This window comes from Bactrocera oleae, chromosome 3, assembly GCF_042242935.1.
Source record: "Bactrocera oleae isolate idBacOlea1 chromosome 3, idBacOlea1, whole genome shotgun sequence".
In the NCBI taxonomy this organism is placed as follows: domain Eukaryota; kingdom Metazoa; phylum Arthropoda; class Insecta; order Diptera; family Tephritidae; genus Bactrocera; species Bactrocera oleae.
Window position 1 is genome coordinate 76,470,148 of NC_091537.1, and position 21,262 is coordinate 76,491,409.

A 21,262-nucleotide genomic window follows, 5' to 3' on the forward strand; every position below is an offset into this window, starting at 1 on the left:
ATCATTGGATTGTTAAATAAAAGTCCCAATTTAATGCTATACACTTATCTTTATTTCTAGTTCCAACAACTTAACACATTATTGCTCGTTATTCAAGTTTACAACTTATTGCTTATAGCTCAATTACTCTTTATACGGAAACACTCTAATTAGAACTGTGTTTACTGCACAATCCGGCAGTCCTTATATAGTAGATTGCTAACAAAACTTCGCTACTCGTACATTCTGGCAACTACGAATCTTGCTATCTAGTTAGTTCTAGCATTTTATTGTCGATTCTGATTTGTTCTGGCATTCGCGTTCGCCACAATATGTACATACTTCAATTCAGGAGATCTTTTTTTTTAAATGTAAAACTGAAAAAATAACAGCAGAGACAATGCTACCGCTACATCTCAACTTCCTTCATGCTTTGCTTTATTTTTTTATTATTAACATGTTTAGTATGGTGATGCTAAGTTGAATATTGTATGTAGCAAAATTTACATGTTTCAGAATTTATATTAGACCATACACCGAAAAAACATTTTTTAATTTAGTCTTATTTGTTTTTGACATTCCCGAGCTCTGAATAAAAAACCTATAATGCAATTATTTCTCAGATTCTCAGCAATTAATTCTGCAGAGGTACAATTTACATAAGCACAACATAATATTTTGTTAAATTTTTTACATAACATTAACTGATTAGTTATATTACCTCTTTAAATGTTAGAAAGATATATTACAGTCATTGTGTTCCAGTAATTTTTACACAATTTTTTTTACCCTCAATATTTATGTACTGCATAAGTTGGGGTTAAGCCTTAGGTAATTTTATTAATAACGCAAACGATTGGTACCCTTGCGTGTGAACGGACGTACAACTTGTCGTAGAAACATTGCACTTGACATCTCATGGTTCTGAACCAGGCTAATTTTTTTAAGAATGTTTTGCTTTAGTATTCCGAAGCCGTTTTTACGTGTCTAATGGGATGCATCAGCAGTACAAAAAAATTAGGCGATTTAAAAAGCGAAAACGTTTTTCGTGCTGTGAGACTTCACTCGGAAGTGGCAGATCAAGGACGCTCAGGATATCTGGAATTAACACCAAGGGAACTTATTTTTCGTACCGGGTCTAATCAACGTGTTGTATGGGCTTTGCAACATCTACGCAGATATGGGCTTAATGGCGATGTATTTTCTTTTGAAGCTGGGCGTCGCTGTATGACAGGCCCTGGCATTTATACTTTTCGTTGTCAACGGGCGGAACAATTGTATCATATATTTCAAACTTATATAAATGCAGTTTCCCTTGTGACAGATGATGCATTTACATTTAGCGAACGGGAGCGTGATCATCCATCACATACAGTGGGTCGACCAGAAAATGTTCAAAATGCAAATAACTATTTGGAACCTGCACCGTTAGTAAGTACAGGAGCTGCAGTCTCGGTTCTACAGCGTTCGCGAGTGCTTCGGGATTCATTCAGCAGTAGTCCTCTAAGTTTGGACTCACCAGATTCAGTTCCAAGTTTATCATTTGCCACAAGCGAAGTAGTTCATATTCAAAGTCCACGTTTTCCTTCTGGTCTCGGTATGTATGTGAATACCCCGAATACATCTATGTCCATCGCCAATAGCAATGTGTACTCGGAATATCCTTTGCCGTCGCACGTAGAGCACAACAATAATTTATCAAACGCGTCCAATGGTGTATTTAATACTTTAGTTCGAAAAAATTTGGTGAAGCACTCTTCTCTAGATATTCCACCTGATGAATTTGCGCCTATGCTGACACCACCATCGGATGCATTACACATGTATGCCAATGTTGATAGCTGTTCACTTGCGGCCAATAATTTTGGTTTTGGTGGCAAAGCAGTAATGCGTAATATGATACGCGATCAAGAGCGCTGTTATGAAAATCTAAACCGTGAAGAGATGAAGTTGATCCTACCAAAGCAAAATTTGCCGTCTTCAACGCCCGGAAGGAGTCATAGTGGAATAGATATTCCCTGTGATCCACAATTAAGGCAAACGAAATCAGCAGGAACAAAAGCAGTCAATTATATTGTTCTTGATTTAGACCAACCTCGAAGTCCGACACAATGTTCACCCAAACTACAAGTTGGAAGTGGTCTTTCTTTAACTGCCGTTGATGGCGCTGATGGAAGTATGAAATCTGGTTCAAAAACAGAATCACTTACTGATTCAACACATACTAGTCTAACTTCAACGACTAATCCAATGGCTATTACGACAGCAACGATTACAAATGTGACAAATACAACGAAACAAAATAGTGGTAGTGTTGAGCAATTGGAAAAGAAAGAAGAATCTACACTTGGTTACTCGACTATAGATTTTATAAAGACTTGTGCACTTATTAAATCATCGACTCACGGTGCAGATTTTGATGCGGAACCAGGCAATGAAGAAAGCAGAATCACCCGACATAGTAAATGTGTGCGAAAAGCTTACTCTATTAGTGAATAGGAAAAATTGGTACTTTCTCAGGTAAATGATCAATTAACAATAACATTTCAAATTTTTACATACTTAAATATTTTCCACTTTAAATAGCGCTTTAATATTGCGAGAACACGTTTCCTGATTTAAAAAGGTATGTTCTACATTTGTTGTGTTAATATGTATGCACAATCGAAAAATTCACATTTTGAATAGTACGCCTTGTTTAAAAATTTTAAATTAACTTGTATTTTTAAGAAACTTTTTTGTGCCATAAATGCTCTAAAATTCCGAGCTAAATTATTACAATTGGGCGATGTCAAAAAATTAGATTTATTATTTAAATAAAAAGATCAAAGCTTATTGAATATCGTTATTTTCAAAAATTCTTTTGTAAACAAAATATTTGAGTATTTATAAGAACAACAAAAGTAATGTTGCCAAATTCTGCGTAACGAATGGTTTCTTGTCTTTCAACCGGCGAAATGCAGCGTGAATTTTCCTCTTTGGAACTTTTTTGCCTTTTAGTGCATATATAGATATATATACATATATTTATAATCCATGAACATGTCAATGTATATAATCTTAACATTTTCATATTGCAGTACAGTGTACCAGCATTTAGTACAACAATATAGTTATAAGAGACCTAATATTGATTTGGACTTCGTTTAGAGATTATTAATATACATGTGTATGCCGGCACCGAGTGTCATGTTTATAACATAAAGAGCAGATATAACGGTGTACTGCACGCATATTTTTTTATTAATGTACATACATATATACCATAAAATGTTTAAATGGATAACTTGATTTATTAAATTTTTCAACACACAATATTATGGTATTGATGCAATTGATTTTTTATATTATGTATCTATTTATAGTGTTTAAAAACTTTATTATGTACTTAAGCCCAATTTTGTTATATTTTTCATAAACTTTTGAAAAATTTGTACTTAAATTGTTTATTTCCGTATTGTTTTCATTTATTACAAATAGTGCAGCTATATACATGTGTATATTTAAAAGCTGTGTTTTATTAGTTGTAGTAGCAAAAATGCCAAAGTACTCATAAAATACATTAAAATTTATCATAAATTTGTTATGGATGTATTTATACTGCGGAGAGAAATACATTTGTAAAAACAGTGAATGTATATGGATATCATTGAATGTATTTAAGAAAAAATCTATAATAAATTGTAATTTAAAATAAACAATTGTATTTATTTATGATGGTATCTACATCTTATAAACTCCAAAACCAATGAACCAAATGCATATTCATGTTTCCAATGTTGTTGTTGTCCATGTGGAACACCATTCGAGTTTATTTGAAGGTCGAAAAAGTGTGTGTAACCAGGTGTAGAAGACTACCAAGGCCCTTGGCATAAAGGTTAGCACGGAAAATACGTATGTATATACGATGTTGTTGTAGCGGATACCTAGATCTTGTTTCGAGGAAAGCATAAAATTAACTATCATCGAATACACTTAACGATAGGTCCAGGAAACAGGCCTCATTGTGCAGGTGTTCAATATTGCGGCGTTGTCATGTCTGAATTTTATTCAGCTGCGTCCTGCTACATCCAGGCGATCATATTGCTGCATAATTTATGATCGGTTAACTGATTGTCTTGTAAGTGGCCAGCAATGTTTGTTTATGCTTGCCCCAGTTGCTGTCGGTTAGCGATTCTCAATCTTGTTGTGGCTCTGTACTTTGGCAATGATCGCGATCATATGGTATTCACTTTCAAATACTTGTCATCGATTCCAATGCCCGACGTCAGTATCGTGGAATCATCAGCACATGAGGTAATTGAAATTATCTTTAGTTGTTGTGGAAGTTTCGATTTGAAAAAATTAAACAATAACGGGGAGAGGACACAACCCTGCCGAGCCCCAATTTTAATTCTTCACTCACTTAGAATTTTTACCTCAAAATAGTACGGATGATTGACGACTGCTTGGCGTTTATGATGTTAAGTGCTGTGGTGGTACTGTGCACTTCACACAATCCATGTTGGTGATTTGCTATGCTCAGATGGTGTGTGCAGGTCGGGAGTAGCAAGCCCTCAAATGTCTTCAATACTATCAGGTAATACGTCTTTAGATCGAAGGGAATCATCCGGTTATGCTGATCTACAAGTTCTTGAATTTTAAAATTGAGGTCCTTTATGCGGGGATCATATGGATCGATCTGGCGTAAGGTGTCGCGCTCGTTTGCTAAAATAGTTGTTTCGGCTGGGAAATTGTTCATGATATCAGGGAATCATGTGAGCGGTTGTAGTAGTGATCACCTTGCGGAATCGACGTTCGTCAACGATTACGTCTGTAGAAATGGATAGTGCGGCGAAGATGTTCTCGGTGAATTCTGTGTGGCTGACCCAATCAGCTTTTTTGAAGTTAACGAAGGTACGGTTATTCCCAGAAATAAAGAAGAGGGTTCCTCGATCGAGATAATTATAGGCAGATGGTCTGATGTAAGAGTTAACATAAGTCAGGTTATACTATTTATCAGATCACCACCAGCGATGGTAATATCAGGCGAGCTATTAAAAGTTCCCATAATTCTGTTCTTGGCTGGGAGGCTTCGTCATTCATTGTGTAGAATGTCGAGTCTGTTCCACCAGCCGTTCCCCCACGATCATTTAACAGGCTAGAATAGAAAAGATCGGGTTGCGCGTTAAAGTCGCATATCGTCCCATAACGAAGTAACGCTCCTATATTCAGGTGATATCCTGTTGGGCAACATATAACTGGGGGGAATTATATATATGAAGTATTTCCAGCTTGACATCGCCTGACGGGACAGCCTTCGATGTCGCCATCCATAAAACAATTTTGCAGAGAGTTGTGCAGTAAGAAGGCTAGACCAACATAATATCGCTGGCGATCTTTACGTAATACGTTGAAATCTAAACTAGGAAGATCTGAGCTGTATGGTGGTGGGGCTGATCAGACTGGAAGTTGAGCTCCTTAGGATTGTAAAAGTCCTTTCTTGGCCACTTAGGTCTAGACACTAGGTGCTATTTGTATTGCCGTAGAGCCAAGTGTGGCAGTTATACGTTGGCAGCTCGGGATCACATAATTTGTGGTCCACTACCAATGTATGTATCTATCTTAAGTCGCCTACCTTCGAGGTTTAAAAAAATCTTTTTTTTGTACATATTTACATAACCAGAAGCATGCCCTATAAAAAACGAGATATCGAAATCTAAACTCGGCCCCGCTCTGACTATTTACCTTTTAGCTGGTTTTCCTAAAAATAGTGTTTTTTTTTTGTAATTTTAGCACGATTCATTACATTTAAATGTTCAAAAAAGGTTGTGTCTTGTCAAAACTGGGGTTATAAACATTATGTAAAAAAAAGTTTTTGGGTCTAAAGTTTCTCAAGCTGAAATCTATTGCCAAGAAGTTGACAACCTCGCACCGGGAGTGATGCATTCAAGGACGTGTCAAGGGCTGAGTTTTGATATATAAATTGATTTTATTTTCTATATTCAAGTTTAAGAATTAATTAACGAAATACAAATAATTTTGTGTTGTTTTTTTATCCATCGTCAAAAATATTCCCGAAGCTCGAAGGTAGACGACCTACTTAAAGCTTGAACAGGTCTTAAGATGAACTTAACCTTTGCATGTGTTACACCTAACCGAGGTGGAATTTGTATTAAGCCTTTTGGCGCATACGCAGCAGAAATATACAGCAGCACATTGCTCTAGTGATAACAATCTCAATTTTTTACTTTTATGTAAGGGATATTTATTTGCTATTTGACAAAAACTAAACAAAAAATTGTTTTCCTCGCCTGCACCGAAAATATAATATCCTTTACAGGTACATTTCTTACAGCAACAACATTTATAATTCATCTGAAAACGTAACCGGCTAACTGTTTGCATCCAACGGAAAACATTAACTATCATTTACATTATATTCAGACGAGTTCATGATATGACTTTTGGTATACTTCATGTTATTTTGCCCAGTTCGCACTCCATGCACATCGCATTTGTGCCAAAGCCGCAGCAAAATCTTCAAATCGCCAGAGGGCCTAGAGCAGAGACAAAGAAATGTTTTAGTGGTTTACAAATGATACGGTTGGCAGGTTAACTTTGTTAACTACAATAATTTCTTGTCAAAAAATAACTCTTCCATATAAAAACTTCATTTGTTCGTCCAGTTTGTAAGGCAGCTATCTGATATAGTGGTCCGATATCGGCGGCTCGACAAATGAGCAACTTCAAAAACTGAATGAATAGTTAGCGTATATACAAAAAACAGACGGAAAGACAGATGGACAAGGCTAAATCGAGCAGCTTATCACCCTGATCATTTATATGTATTGTTGATAAGGTCTCCGACGTTTCCTTCTGGGTGTTACAAACTTCGTGGCAAACTTAATATACCCTGTTCAGGGTATAAAAATTTCATTACATTTCCGGTTGCCCGGAAGTTGCAAGTGGAAGCGGAAAAATTAAATTTTCAACTCTAAAGCACTCCTTTTTAATTTTTTTAATTTTAAGTAATGAAGAATGCTTTACTTTCAGAAAATCGATCGAATAAAATATCTTGCTTAACAGCATCTCCATCTCCACCATCCATGTGTATCAAGTTTCTTCAAGATATCTCAATTTAAAACATTTTATCAGTTTTTCGCTTGCAATTCCTCTCATCATCCCAATAATTTTAACATACATACATAACTTTATATTTATATCGATTACTTCCGTTAGGTGAACAAAATTAGTATATTCTGTGCAACATGTAGGGATAATAAAAAAATATTGAGAAATATTGGGTGTCGGTTTTCTATAGAGGTAATCCAACGACTATTTTTCAACTCTTTTTTATTAAAAACTTATTCTTGCCGGATTCTTAATGCAATTTGCTTACATCTCTTGCAAGTTATTTGATCAATTTTATCCTCAAATTGGTGTTGGATGTATATCAGCATTTATCCTACCATTGCAATGACCTACTTTTTAAATGCAAACTGGGATTGAATCCGAGCTCTGTGTGGTGGCGTATCCATACTATCTTTTTAATAGCTTAAGTCTTTTTCTAGAGAGAGCTACTATTTGTAATGAACGTGTCGATGATGACCGATATTTTAAGCCACCGAAGGGCTGATGGTTTTAATTACGATTTTTTAGTGCCGCGAGAGTCCTTTTCTTATAAATATTTTTTGTTTTGAGCGGTATTGGAGCCAACTACCCACCAAGACAAGTACATACTCTAAGACTACTTGCCGGCGGTAACTACCAAAAGGTAAATGAAAAGAAATACTTATTTTTCCATCTTACATCCTATTTTTATTTGAGGTCTATGTCATTTTATATACTTGTATTATACAATGGTCTATATCATCCCGCTTAAATGCGACCTTGCATATGAACACTGTAAATTATAATATACATGTGAACAAAAAACATATATATGTATATGACTAAACTTGAATACAATCAAAGTACGCTCATTAAGATTTATATACTCGTATTCCGCTTCCAGATCCATATACTCTTCTCGCACACCTTCAGTTGTTATTTTAATTCTGAACAATGAGGTTGTTGAGCATAATTCTTATTAAAGCAATTGCAGTTCTCTTCTTTCGCAGTAAGTAAACAATAATAATTGTATTTAAAGTATGCATTTACATATACCTAAACATATTTAGCTACATATATAGTGAGGAGCATACACTTAACTAAAGATTAAATTAAAAAATGTAATAAATAATAAAAGATATATATAAACCGTTATACTAAGCGATATTCAACAATTACAAGCTACAAAATGTTCAAAAGACAAATGAAAATATTTAAGATTGTTAAACTTAAAGGGTAAATGCAGTTTACAAATATTTTGCTTGTCTGCAGTTGACAGGATTAGATATTTATCTAAAATGCAGCCATATCCTAATTGGCTCGGTTGTTTCATAGTTTTCTCAAATATAAATTTCTGCCGAAAATAACTTTTGTTGCGCTCAATGATTTTAACACGTATTATTGTTGCTGGTTTCAAGATAGAGATGAGATGTTTGTGGGCTGCCTGAAAAAAAAATAACAATCACAAATAATCATTATTTTGAACAAAAAACATAAAAATCATAAATAATAATTTTTCGTGATTTTTTTTACTCAAAATAAAACTAATTTTTAGCTCACAGGATTCTTATGCAGTTTTTTGATAATTTCGTTGCCGCTACTTTTAGAACACAACTCAAAGATCAAATTTATGGTATGATATTGCCATGCCTTCTTTCCGCCCCTCCGAAAATTAAAAAAAAAACGAGTATCAAGCGTAATTAGTGAGCTAGAGTCTCGAAATTTCACACACAGGTTACATATAGTACATACATATGTCCTGGTTTGCATGACAATTGCAAATTTTATCGCTATCGGATCCAAAACATGAAAGTTATTCAAAAAGTACAGTCAAACCTAAGGAAGAGACAACTGGGTAAGCGTTTCAGGTCCCGAACTTTGACCTCTCAAAAACCTCTATGAGTGAGAAACAAAAACCTCCATCAGTGACAGTCGTTTTTCCCGCTCTGACCTCTATAACTGAGAGCCTCTTTTGTATTTACCTCTATAAGCGACAATTTTCCTATGTATGACTTATTCTTTTTTTCAGGAATCAGGAACTATGTTGTTTTCTTGTAATTCAAAAAAAAAAAATTTAACTGTACTAACTTATGTGTCATGCTCACCGCAATTCATAAATATCATTTGCAACGAACAGTACAGCTCTTACAACAACTTATAATGTCTAAACAAAAAATCAACGTGTTGTCGTTTTAGTGAGAAACCTCTATAAGCGAGAAAAAAATCATGGTCTAAGGAACTCTCTCTTAACCAGGTTTGACTATATTTTCTGTCGGCAAATACGATTGTAGCTGCAACGAATTCATCGAAATAATAATGTCTTACCAAATTTTTGTGTTATTCACAAAAGAGAAAAAGAAGATATGATTTTGATCTAAAAGGGCATGCAACCAAGTTAGCAAAACACTTCACAAGAACACTGTGAGCAAAGGTGAGTTTTATTTTGAGCAAAATAAATATAAATCAAAAATAATGATTATTTATGATTTTTTGATCGTAAAACTCAATAAAAATAATCAAGTAAGGAAGAGATTAGTTCGGGTGTGACCGAACACTCTATACTCTTGCAACTTGCAACGATCAAAACTGGCTAAACACTTATAGCTTTTGGCAAAACTTTATTTCAAAAAATGGTGCGAAAGAATTCTACATTAATTATTCGACGAAATTGTCAATGGTTAACATTCAAATTTGGTATCTTATACACTTATATTTAAGGTCATGTACTCCCTTGATTTTATTAATATACTTTAATCGCGTCAACGAAAATTTTATTAAATGAGAAATATGTGATATAAGCTCAACCGAAGAGGCTAAATTTAATATATTGTGTTGATGTGCAAAACGTCAACCAGGGGATCGGAATTGGTTATATTAAGGATACGAGGTTTGGACCAAGATCTAAACCAATTCAATTCATATTCAGCGCCAAACCTCATAATTTTTAAGAAAGCTTGTCCACTTAAATTTATTAAAATATCACACATTTTGACCAACCTAAACGGTTTAAAGACAGGTGGGAAGTCGGAAATCATTATACCATATATGGTATATTGGGGGCAGAGAAAGGATTGTATATACGACTTGAACATTTCTCAGATATACTTGAAAAAAAATGTCAAGTACTTTTATAAATATTTATATAACTCGCACACTAAACGACATATTCGTCATAAGGCTTGTTAGAAAAACGAAAATCCTTATACATACATATGTACCGGGTCCGGCACTCGAAGTGTAAAAGTTTAAAAAGGCCATAAATTCGGTTTGGATAGTTATTTTTATTTACTTCCTTGTACAGAATGTGTGAAAATAATCAAAAATTCAGAATCAATTTAATTTTGCTCGATATAACCACCTTTTGCATTTACTATGGCCTTGAGACGGTCAAAAAACGAATCGCAAGCTGTCCGAATGTGACTTGCCGGTATTTTGGCTCACGGCTTTCTTCAGCGTCTCGATGCTGGTGTATTTTTTACCTTGCTATCCAAAATGGCTTAGAGAGAAAAATCCTGTGAATTCGCGTCTGGTGAATTCGAGAGCCATTGTGTGGTCGAAATGAAATTCAGAGCGTTTCTTTTCAGCCATTCTTGGTTCACTTGCGCTTTGTGAGACGGTGCCGAGTCTTCTTTTTACGTTCATGGTCTGTGACCGAAATTTTTGTCTGCCCACGGCTTCAAAACAACATCCAAAGCAGCATTTACTTTGACACCAGGCCCAATGAAAACGATTGGATAGCGCCCATCTGCGGTGAAAGCCGCCCAAACCATTACTTGTGACGGGTATTGCCTCTTGGTAATCAACCGATGACTCAAATTTTCATATGAACGGTCAGTCAAGCAAACCCTATCGTTTTGAGAGTTTATATATTGGAATTTGACCGCTTTCGGCCAAGCGAAGCAACTCCTTCGCTCTCTTAAGTCTAACTTGTTGCTGCTTCGGTGTGAGATCATGGGCCTTTTGAAACTTGTAAGGCTTGACATTGAGCTCATTTTTGAATATGCGTCGGATGTTGCGGTCGGATATTTTCAGTTCTTTAGTCAATTGATTAGCACTTCGTCGTGGATTTCGTTCAAATCGCTTATCCACTTTTAGTACCATCTCCCGTTAAGTTGCAATCTTTTAATGACCACCTCCATGGAATTTTGAGATGCTACCAATATTACTATAACGAGTTATGATACGATACTATAACTGGCTGTGATTTTCCAGCTAAATATCAAGCAATTACACTATTACGTTTGAATTCCATCGCCGATCACTTTTTTTTGCGTCCACTTTTGGCAAAATACTTGTAAACAATACTTACAACTGGCATTTAGCCAATTTATAGACAGCGATGGCTGCACCATAGCTGTGCCAACGGTCTGAAGTTGGTTACACTTCGAGTGCCGGACCCTGTAGTATATGAAAATTGTATATTAAGTGTAAGGGGTCTAAGAGATGTATTAACCCGATTTTATATATTTTTGGTAATACCACATACTATTAACATACCACATACTAAAAATATGCTGAGTTTCATTCACCAATATATATGGAGTAAAGTCAGCCGGATATTCGAAAATCATTGTCTAAGGTATAATATATGGCGTCTAAGAGTAGCCTTCATCCAATTCAACCCATTTTTGACATACAGGCATACTGTTATCAGAAAAGGATTTGCTCCGAATTTCATAAACATATCTCACAGATTGATCGATATTTTCGATAAAATGTTCGCCGTAGGAACTGGGGTTTACATATTCGGTATCTGGGGCTTGAACAGTTGTTTTCCGATTTTGACAACTTTTGGTCATAAAGTGACTTACTGTAAGCGCACTATGCGTGTAAAATTTAATCCCGATACATTTATTGGTGCTTGATTTGGTTTTGGAAACTGAAAGATTGAGATGGAATTTAAAGTTGTGTTATAAAATTGTGGGCGGTGCCACGCGCATGGTCTTATTTCGACCCCAGATCCTATAAAGCCACCTCATACTATCCCGGGTGTAAAATTTAATGTCTGTGGCGTATTTATTTATTGATTTATTGCGCTTACAGTACCGTTTTATGGGGAGTGGGCAGGGTTATCATCCGTTTTCATTCATTTTTATAGTGTTGGTAGTGGTGCTTAGAGATTTGTTTTGAGCGAATTTGGTTATTATAGCTTGAGTTATGGCACTTTATAGGTTATCGTTTAATGGCGTTCTGTGGGCGTGGCAGTGGTCTGATAACGATATCTTAATTTTTACTTAAGTTACAGCTTGTACGGACAGACAGACAGACAGGCGGCAGGATCGACAAACAAACATGCAAATTTCCACCCTATATCTAACTCGATTAGTTTTAGGTGATACAACTATTTTACTCTATAGCAACATGTTGCAAGAGTATAAAAAAGTAAGCGAAAGGGCTCAACTGTGTTGTTCGACGAAATCGTGAATAGATTAAAATCAAATTTGGTATCTTCTTGAAGGTCATTAACTTAGACTTAATTTTCTTGCTATATTTTACTTCCCGTCAGCTAAAATTATACTAAAATCATCTTCACATGAGATATATTTCATATAACCTCAATCGAGAGGCTAAAATTTATATATTGCCTATTAAGCTCATTTCTACCAGCTCGGGTGTAAAATTTTATGCCTCTGGAGCATTCAGTTATAGATTTATCCCACTTTTAATAGCTATTAACATAATCGTTATATGAAAAATGAGCGGAGTTACAATGCGAACTCACCCATTTTCACATGATGAGTAGGGATGCCAAAAAGATTTCTTCTGAGCGAATTTGGTTATTATAATTAATATATATTTCAATTTTTATACAAGTTATCGCTTGCACAGACAGACGGACGAAAAGAATAACTGCAACTCGGAATTCGACTCGTCTGTCTGTTAATTTATGGTAATATATGTATATAAACATGTATAACTCCATATCTATCTCGGTTGAAATACAGATTGAAACGTTGTGGACTTATAACTGAACTTAATAGCCACTGCAATACTGTAGTAATAATCTGACCTGCCATCATATCAAGTTATCAAGTTATAAATAATAAATAAAAGTATTTAAACAATACATCAGTAACTTCAAACGGATTTGAAATATCTCTGAATTATCTTCTGCAATGCGAAGTCATTATTTTGCAAACTCTCACGGCAGCATGCACGTTAGTTCCACAAAATTTGAATTTTGAAAAATAAAATATTTACATATCAATTGAAAACAAATGTCATTTGCTTCAAACAGCTGTTTCGATGTGAAATATATCGTAACACTTTACGATGGTTTGCAGAACACGTTAATTAAAACATTCGGTTGGTAAAAACGATCTCATACCAATTTCATTCGGTTTCTGTATCATGCACGTATAATAAATTTTTTAATAAAGTTAGTTTTATTTAATAATGCATATATTATCAATAGCCGCTCGACCTGTTTCTATTGATATTGACGACGCTGCTCGAACTAACGATTTTTTGAGATGGTCTAAACTTCTGTGGGGCATTCGGCAGACCATATTTTCCAACTCTGACCACAAACTGTAACCCGATGAATCTAAATCTGGACTTCCAGACGGCCGATTATCTGCATCAATGAAACCGGGTATATTGCTTTTAAGCCTCTGCTAGGTGATTTTTGCCTCCATTGAAGAGAGTATTGCTTAACTGTTTTACCACGCTTTCTAAAATATCATGCTGGTTCACTTTTCCTAGTTTTAATTCCTTTTTCACAGAAGTGATGAAATGAAATCCTTTTACAGGACACTGCCCACCAAACCATTACGGCAACTGGATCTTGACCACTATGAACCCTTGGAATAACATTTTTTGCGTCTTTTGGAAGTTTTTGTGCAGACTTTGTCGTTTTGCTGACTCAAAACTTATTTTACGGTGAAAATTTTTCATCTGTTAAAAGGATACTTTCATGGTCGTTGACCATGTGCCACTGAAGAAGCCGCTTTTATCTGTTGAGCCTAATTTGCCTCAAGCGCGTTGGCAGAAGATAAAAAGTTAACCGACGGTAGGTTTTCATGTGGAGAGCATCTAGAATAAGTCTTAACATTGATCTGGTCGATCCATTTCTCTTGATCTATGGTAAACCGATATCACCTGTTTTTTGTACCAAATTCGTGTCATATACATATATTCAATAAAACATATTATTAAGATAGCTGAGATATTTACCGATATACAATATAATTTTAAGTGCCGAAAATCATCATATTGAAATTATCCATTTTCAGATGAGGTTTCTTAAATTCAGATAATTATTAATTATGTAAAATTTTGTTTTGACATCTCCATTGATTCTTTATTTCTTTTGTAAAAACCAATAACCTTAAAAGTTGTTGCAAAGCAGTTTTCATTGTATGATAGTATGTATGTATGTATTACATAAGGCTGGCTCATTTCTAGCAATTTGTAAGATTTCGTTAAGTAAATAAGGAGACAAAAATTAATAAAGAAAGATTTCTTAACCTTTACTAAAGCTCATGTTTGCAAATGTTAGGGCAGACTAAGTTAAATATCTTTCATCATTTTTATCTATTTGTTAAAATATATTATTTTTTAAACTCCAAGCACAATTTGTTGATTTAATGGTTGAATATTTTCAAGGCTAAAAATGCTATTACTTTAACTTAGTAACTCAAGGTCATGCAACATATTTTCAGAATGCTCAAGCTCTGTTGTCATTGATCTAAGTGATGTTGAAACACCTGCAGAAACACAAGAATCCGCCGTCCGAGATTTAATTATACGCACAATTGGCGAAAATGCCTCAAAAAGTTTCGTTGTACATGTTGATAAGACAATGCCATCCAGAAGCTTTCAAGCAAGTTATATTATATTCTTATTTATTTAGAAGTATTTTTAATTATCGTTATTTTTTGTCATCACTTAAGATTAAGAAGGCAGAAGCGTCCATGTTAAGTATTGTTGGGTCAGACGGTGTTGCAGTTGCGAAGGGTTTTCACCATTACCTCAAGTATTATTTGCATAAACACATTGACTGGACCCACACTAAAGTTGAGTTGCAATTGCCAATTCAGTTACCAAATGTCACGATTTTCTCTAAATCGGCTAGCAACTTCATTTATTACCAAAATGTTTGTACATGGAGCTATAGTTTTGCATGGTGGACTTTTCCTAATTGGCGCCGCCACATCGATTGGATGGCAATGATGGGTGTAACCTTAACGTTAGCACCTATTCAAGAGTACATTTGGAATGAAATCTATGTTGAAATGGGCTTAACGAAAGATGAAATTGACGAGCATTTTGCGGGCGCAGCTTTTCAAGCATGGTAAGTATTCACAAAACCTTTTTCTAGATTTTGAAGTATCTCATGCGAATTCCGTTATTAACGAAGGAGCATTTTATGTAGAAGATATCATAACAAATTAACAGACAAGTTGAATAAGCATATCCTATAAATCTTTGAAGCTGCTTCGGTACGAAATTTTGGTCTTCGATGCAATCTTAGTACTGAATATTTCTTTTTAATAAAGGTTAAAAATTAACAAAAACAGATCAGTCCTTGCCTAGTTCTTATATATCGATATATAAAACCCCCTTATTTTATTGAATAAAATATCCAAACGAAACGAGAATATTTAGTACCCCTAATGAGTAACAATGTTCTATAAAACAAGTAAGGAAGAGCTAAGTTCAACTGTAACCGAAAATTTCATACTCTTGCAACATGCAAGGATCAAATCCGGGGAAATTTCTTCAATTAATTAATTTTATAAAGTTATAGCCCATACACTGACCGACATATTCTGCATAGGGTTTATTAGAATAAATAAAATAATAAAGTCATTATATGTGGTATATGAGGGTTTAGGTAATTCGCCAAAAAATATCACATATTTTCGGCATTAAACTATAGTAGGCCCAATGCTATCCGTTTAGTTAATTTTGTTAAGATATCTTACATATTTACCGATATACTTGTATGCAGTATAAAGGCAATCAGGAGTTTGAATATTTTATATTTGGTATAACATATGAGAGATAGGGATAGTATTGAACCGCTTTTATCCATTTTTGCCATGATCACAGAAAAAGATGATCTCTGAATTTCATTAAGGTAGCTTTACAAATATATGCATAATAAAGTCAACCGGATGTTTTAAAATCCTGATATTAGTTATATGGCGGCTAAAGCAAGTTTTACCCAGATTTTATCCATTTTATGCACAAAGATACATTGTTATATGAAAAACACGCTATTTTAATTTCATTAAGATAACTCACATATTGACCGATATTTGCGGTATAAAGTCAGCAGGTGGTTCGAAAAATGTTTATATTTTTATATTTTCGGCAAAGGGGCATAAGTATTATTATCAGATAAAGATTCTCTCTGAGTTTCTATAATATTATATATGTATCTCACATCCATATATTCGGTACCTGGGAGCATATACAGTTTTGGTTCGTTTTGGATAATTTTTTGTTTTAAGCTGCACAGTTCAAAGTCAGTATTCATGCTAAGTTTTGTTACGATACATTCATTGCAGCTTAATTTGTATACTGAAAATTAAAAGAATCAGATGGATTTTAAAATTGTATTGTATGAGATGTTGATGTGTAACAGTATGTTGCGAGAGAATAAAAATCGCAAAATCGGTTCACAACTCCTACTACTCGCCATTTTATGGTTAGTCGTACCTTTAATTCATTTACATATATATATGTAAGTATGTGAAATATATAGTTACTACCTCTATCTTAACCAAACGCTTTTGTGGTATTACGAACTTCAACTACTTTCAGTCGAAGTTCCATTAGTCTTGCCAACCTAAAAACCAAAGATTTGACAGATAATTAACCTCTAAAAGATTTTAAGCGAAAAATCAAAACACTTTAACTCAAGTAACGTCCACAAATAACTATTGAAATTAATATAAGTTATATTTATATTATGTTGACAAGAATTTTGGGACCAAAACTGATGCGCAGCTCGCGCATATGAAAAAGCTTTCGTGATCACTCAAATCAATTGGGACTTCCTAACACCAAAATAAGCCAAAATGTTTTTGACCATTAAATTGATTTTAAACAATGTTTGTTGGTTCTTCTCATTTAAATATGGAAAATTTTGTTTTCTAAATGAGATTAAGAAATATAACCACAAGCTCACCGTTTTCTTGTTGACGATTGTCAAAATTATTATGTTATCAAAAATGCAGTTTAAATAATTTTAACTCTAGGCTGAAGCAACCTACGACATCTATAGTTGTTAACTGTTGCAACATGTTGCTACAGAGTATATAGTTTTGTTCACCTAACGGTTGTTTGTATCACCTTAAAATAATCGAGTTAGATATAGAGTAATATACGGTATATATAAATGATCAGGGTGATGAGACGAGTTGAAATCCGAGTGACTGTCTGTCCGTCGGTGAAAGCAAGAACTTGAGTAAAAATTGGGATATCTTAATGAAACTTGGTACACTTGGTACCTGGCAAAAAAGTGAGGATGATGGGCGTAATCGGACCACTGCCACGTCCACAAAACGCCATTAATCGAAAATCTATAAATTGCCTTAACTAAGCCGAAAATTAAGATATAAAACCGTAATTTGGCATATCGAATCGCAATAATGAGGAGCATCTGTGGTTTTAAAATTTTTTAGAATATATAATATATTATAATAATGTATATATCTCCAAACTATTCAAGCTATATCACCCAAATTCGCATAGCACACATCATTTCGACATCTCTTGCAATAGTATAAAAATAGGTGAAGTCGGATGATAACCCCGCCCACTCCTCGTATAACGGTTTTGTTAAAAACTATTAAAGCTGCGATAAATCAATCACGAAATGCATCAAAGACATTAAATTTTAGGTCTGAGATGGCACAAAAGGGCTTTATAGTAGCCGGTATCAAAATTAGACAATGAGCGTGACACATCCTAAATTTAGGTAAAATCACATATCTCCGAACCTACTCCACCAATTTCTACCAGATTTGGTACATAGTTGGTAAAAATTGTCAAAATCGGACCATAACTATTCAAGTCCCCAGATACCGGAAATTTGGACCCCAGAGCCTATGCCTAACATTTTGATGAAAGTATTATTCAATCTGTGAGATATAAAGATATTCGGCAAAAATATATTTTTGATAATAATATATCCTTAATTATGATACAAAATTTGATTGTAACAATGATGTTGATCCTTTTCGCTACAATGCTTAGTATAAAGTTTTGCCAACACCTGAAGGTATTTTCTTGTCTTTGATCCTTGCAAGCTGCAAGAGTATGAAATATTCGGTTAGACCAGAACTTAGCTCTTCTATACTTGTTTTATTTTACTGTTTCCAAATCGTGGGGATTTTCCCCTACAAGCGCAACAAATATTTCACCATTTTTCCACGCATTTGTACAAAAACACTAATTATAATAGTTTAAAATTATATCTAAAATAGTTTATTTGCCCATTTTCAATAGCTCTTAATATTTTCCTAAATATAGTTATAGTTTTTTGATATTCTAGTCAATCTCACTGTCACAGTGTTGAAAACCGTAATACCACAAAAGAGGTAAAGTTTGACAAAGCTTCTACCGATTTTTTTTTCTTTTACAAATTGAGTTGATATCAATAATACCGAATTTCAAAACTTCAACCAAAATGCAGTTGACTTGAAAACCGTAATAGAGGCTTAAATTAGTTGCAAATACGATTATCATGATAAACTGATTTCTGTTTGACTAATAAATCTGTCGATAGTGTCCAGAAAAGTTCTTTTGCGAAAGAACAAACAAAATTAAAATTTTTTGTGCGCGCAAATGAAATTATACCTATATTAATGTTTGGACGTTGTACACAATACTAATACCATAATTAATTATAACTTTATAAATACAAACTTAAGTCTCTTTGGTATCCGCTAGATGCTTCTTCTCTAAGTTGAAATTATAATTACATATATTAATTACAGGCAACGCATGGGAAATATTCGTGGCTGGGGCGGACCGATACCACATTCATATAGACGTATGCAAAAAGTACTGCAACAACGAATTTTGAAAGCAGAACGTGATCTTGGTATGCGAGTAGCTTTGCCGGCCTTTGCGGGACATGTACCTGTCGCCATGACACGACTTTTTTCGAACATTACTTTTACACCTGTCGAACGTTGGAATAACTTTCCAAATAAATACTGCTGTGGTCTTTTCCTTGACCCAAGCGAACCGCTATTTAGTCAAATTGCAGTCAAATTTCTTAATAAGACCATTGAAAATTACGGCAGTGATAATATATATTTTTGTGATCCATTCAATGAAATACAGCCGAGGCTCGCAAATGCTGAATATATGAATGCCACAGCGTTTCACATTTACAAGTCCATGCGTTTAGTTGATAACTCGGCGGTTTGGCTCTTACAAGGATGGATGTTTGTGAAGAATATTTTTTGGACAGATGAATTGATTAAAGCTTTTCTGTTGGCCGTGCCGCTTGGCAAAATGCTAGTGTTAGACCTACAAAGTGAACAATTTCCTCAATATGAACGTACTTTTTCGTTTCATGGTCAACCATTTATTTGGTGTATGCTGCATAATTTCGGTGGAACTCTTGGAATGCATGGATCTGTTGATATTGTGAATACGCAAATTCGTTTAGCAAGAGATATGGTAAACACGTCGATGGTAGGTGTCGGTATTACAGCGGAAGGAATCAATCAAAACTATGCCATTTACGAGTTGGCTTTGGAACGCGGTTGGTTGAAAAATGACTTAGATTTGTATAATTGGTTTACAATTTATGCTAATGTACGTTATGGTATTCGGGACACCCGACTACACAGCGCTTGGCAATTACTCCGTCAATCTGTCTATTCCTACAAAGGATTATTAAAAATTCGGGGAAAATATTCTATTGCAAGAAGACCGTCCACAAATCTCAGTCCATGGGTTTGGTATAACACTTCAAATGTTTATGCTGCTTGGGCTCAACTTATTTCCGTTATAGGAAATACTACCATTCCTCCACACAATTTGCCATTTGTCTCCCATGACCTTGTCGACATAACTAGACAATTTTTACAAATAACCTTCGACCAATTCTATGTGAATTTAATGGTTGCCTACAGAAGTAAGAATATGGATAAGTACGTTTATATAGCGGATAAAATGCTGGAGATCCTAAATGATCTCGAAACCATATTAGCCACTAATATGGATTTCTCATTAAGTTGCTGGTTAGAAGCAGCGAAAAATTTAGGACGAACGCCGGTGGAGAAACAGCTTTACGAAATGAATGCACGAAATCAAATAACTGCATGGGGGCCTAACGGTCAAATTTTGGATTATGCAACGAAACAGTGGTCCGGTGTTGTTGTTGATTACTATCGGCCACGTTGGGCGCTATTTCTACAAATGATACAAAAAAGTCTGGAGCTTAATCAAAAATTTAATGAGGAAGCATTTAAACGTACCGTTAGTCAGGAGATCGAAAACCCGTTCAGTATCAGCATTAAAGTATACCCATCGGAACCGGTCGGTGATAGTTTTACTGTTGCTCAGCGAATTTTCCTCAAATGGACGACATTCACTGACGACTCCCGTTTCAAAAAGTATTGCATCAAACCTATACGAATTGTATAAGCTAATATTTGACAAAACTCATTAAGAAGATAAATTAGTACTAAGTACATATATTTTTTCTATTGTAAAAGTTCCTATTATTTAAATTATAATGATACTGAAGTGAATCTACTCTACTTTTAATAGATAGACTTGATTGATTCGGGATCACAGTGTTTTCCGTAGAGTGCTAGGAAGAAAACGGATTGACTCTGGCATTGAATGCGTTTATTTTTAATAAATATTGATTGTTTGTCGATTAAAAAAATTTTGCATGCCATCATATCGTTCATTAAGTATGAAAATGTATCCTTTCTTAATGAGTATTCGCCGTTAACATACCGAGAATAAACACGTTACTGAACTTTGACTAATTTTAGACCAGGGTAGATAATTTTTGAAAACAAAAAAAATCTTAGTAGAATGAAACCCATCGGAAATGAAAGATGAAATAACAAATGTTAAGAGAAAAATAATTTACAGCCGATCTGTGATCGGGAATAGGAAGGGGAGGGGCGTGATTGACTTTTTAAGGGTCAAAAACGGTTTATACCGATTTCCGGCAAAACTACGAGTCCGATAGAAAAAAGTT

The 21,262-nt window shown here is 34.6% G+C and overlaps 2 protein-coding genes across 2 annotated transcripts; both read left to right on the plus strand.

The window, feature by feature from the left end:
* The first annotated feature begins 902 nt into the window (after nucleotides 1–902).
* On the plus strand, nucleotides 903–3,680 carry LOC106623783 (uncharacterized). Its single transcript, XM_014243396.3, has 3 exons — nucleotides 903–2,499; nucleotides 2,566–2,605; nucleotides 3,060–3,680. Exon 1 carries the CDS (start codon nucleotides 970–972, stop codon nucleotides 2,476–2,478), a length of 1,509 nt encoding a protein of 502 aa, XP_014098871.3. The 5' UTR covers nucleotides 903–969; the 3' UTR covers nucleotides 2,479–2,499; nucleotides 2,566–2,605; nucleotides 3,060–3,680.
* A 4,299-nt stretch (nucleotides 3,681–7,979) lies between these two features.
* On the plus strand, nucleotides 7,980–21,049 carry Naglu (N-acetyl-alpha-glucosaminidase). Its single transcript, XM_014244936.3, has 4 exons — nucleotides 7,980–8,080; nucleotides 14,736–14,896; nucleotides 14,967–15,367; nucleotides 19,026–21,049. The coding sequence occupies exons 1-4, from the start codon at nucleotides 8,026–8,028 to the stop codon at nucleotides 20,689–20,691; spliced, it is 2,283 nt and encodes a 760-aa protein (XP_014100411.3). The 5' UTR covers nucleotides 7,980–8,025; the 3' UTR covers nucleotides 20,692–21,049.
* The last annotated feature ends 213 nt before the right edge of the window (nucleotides 21,050–21,262 follow it).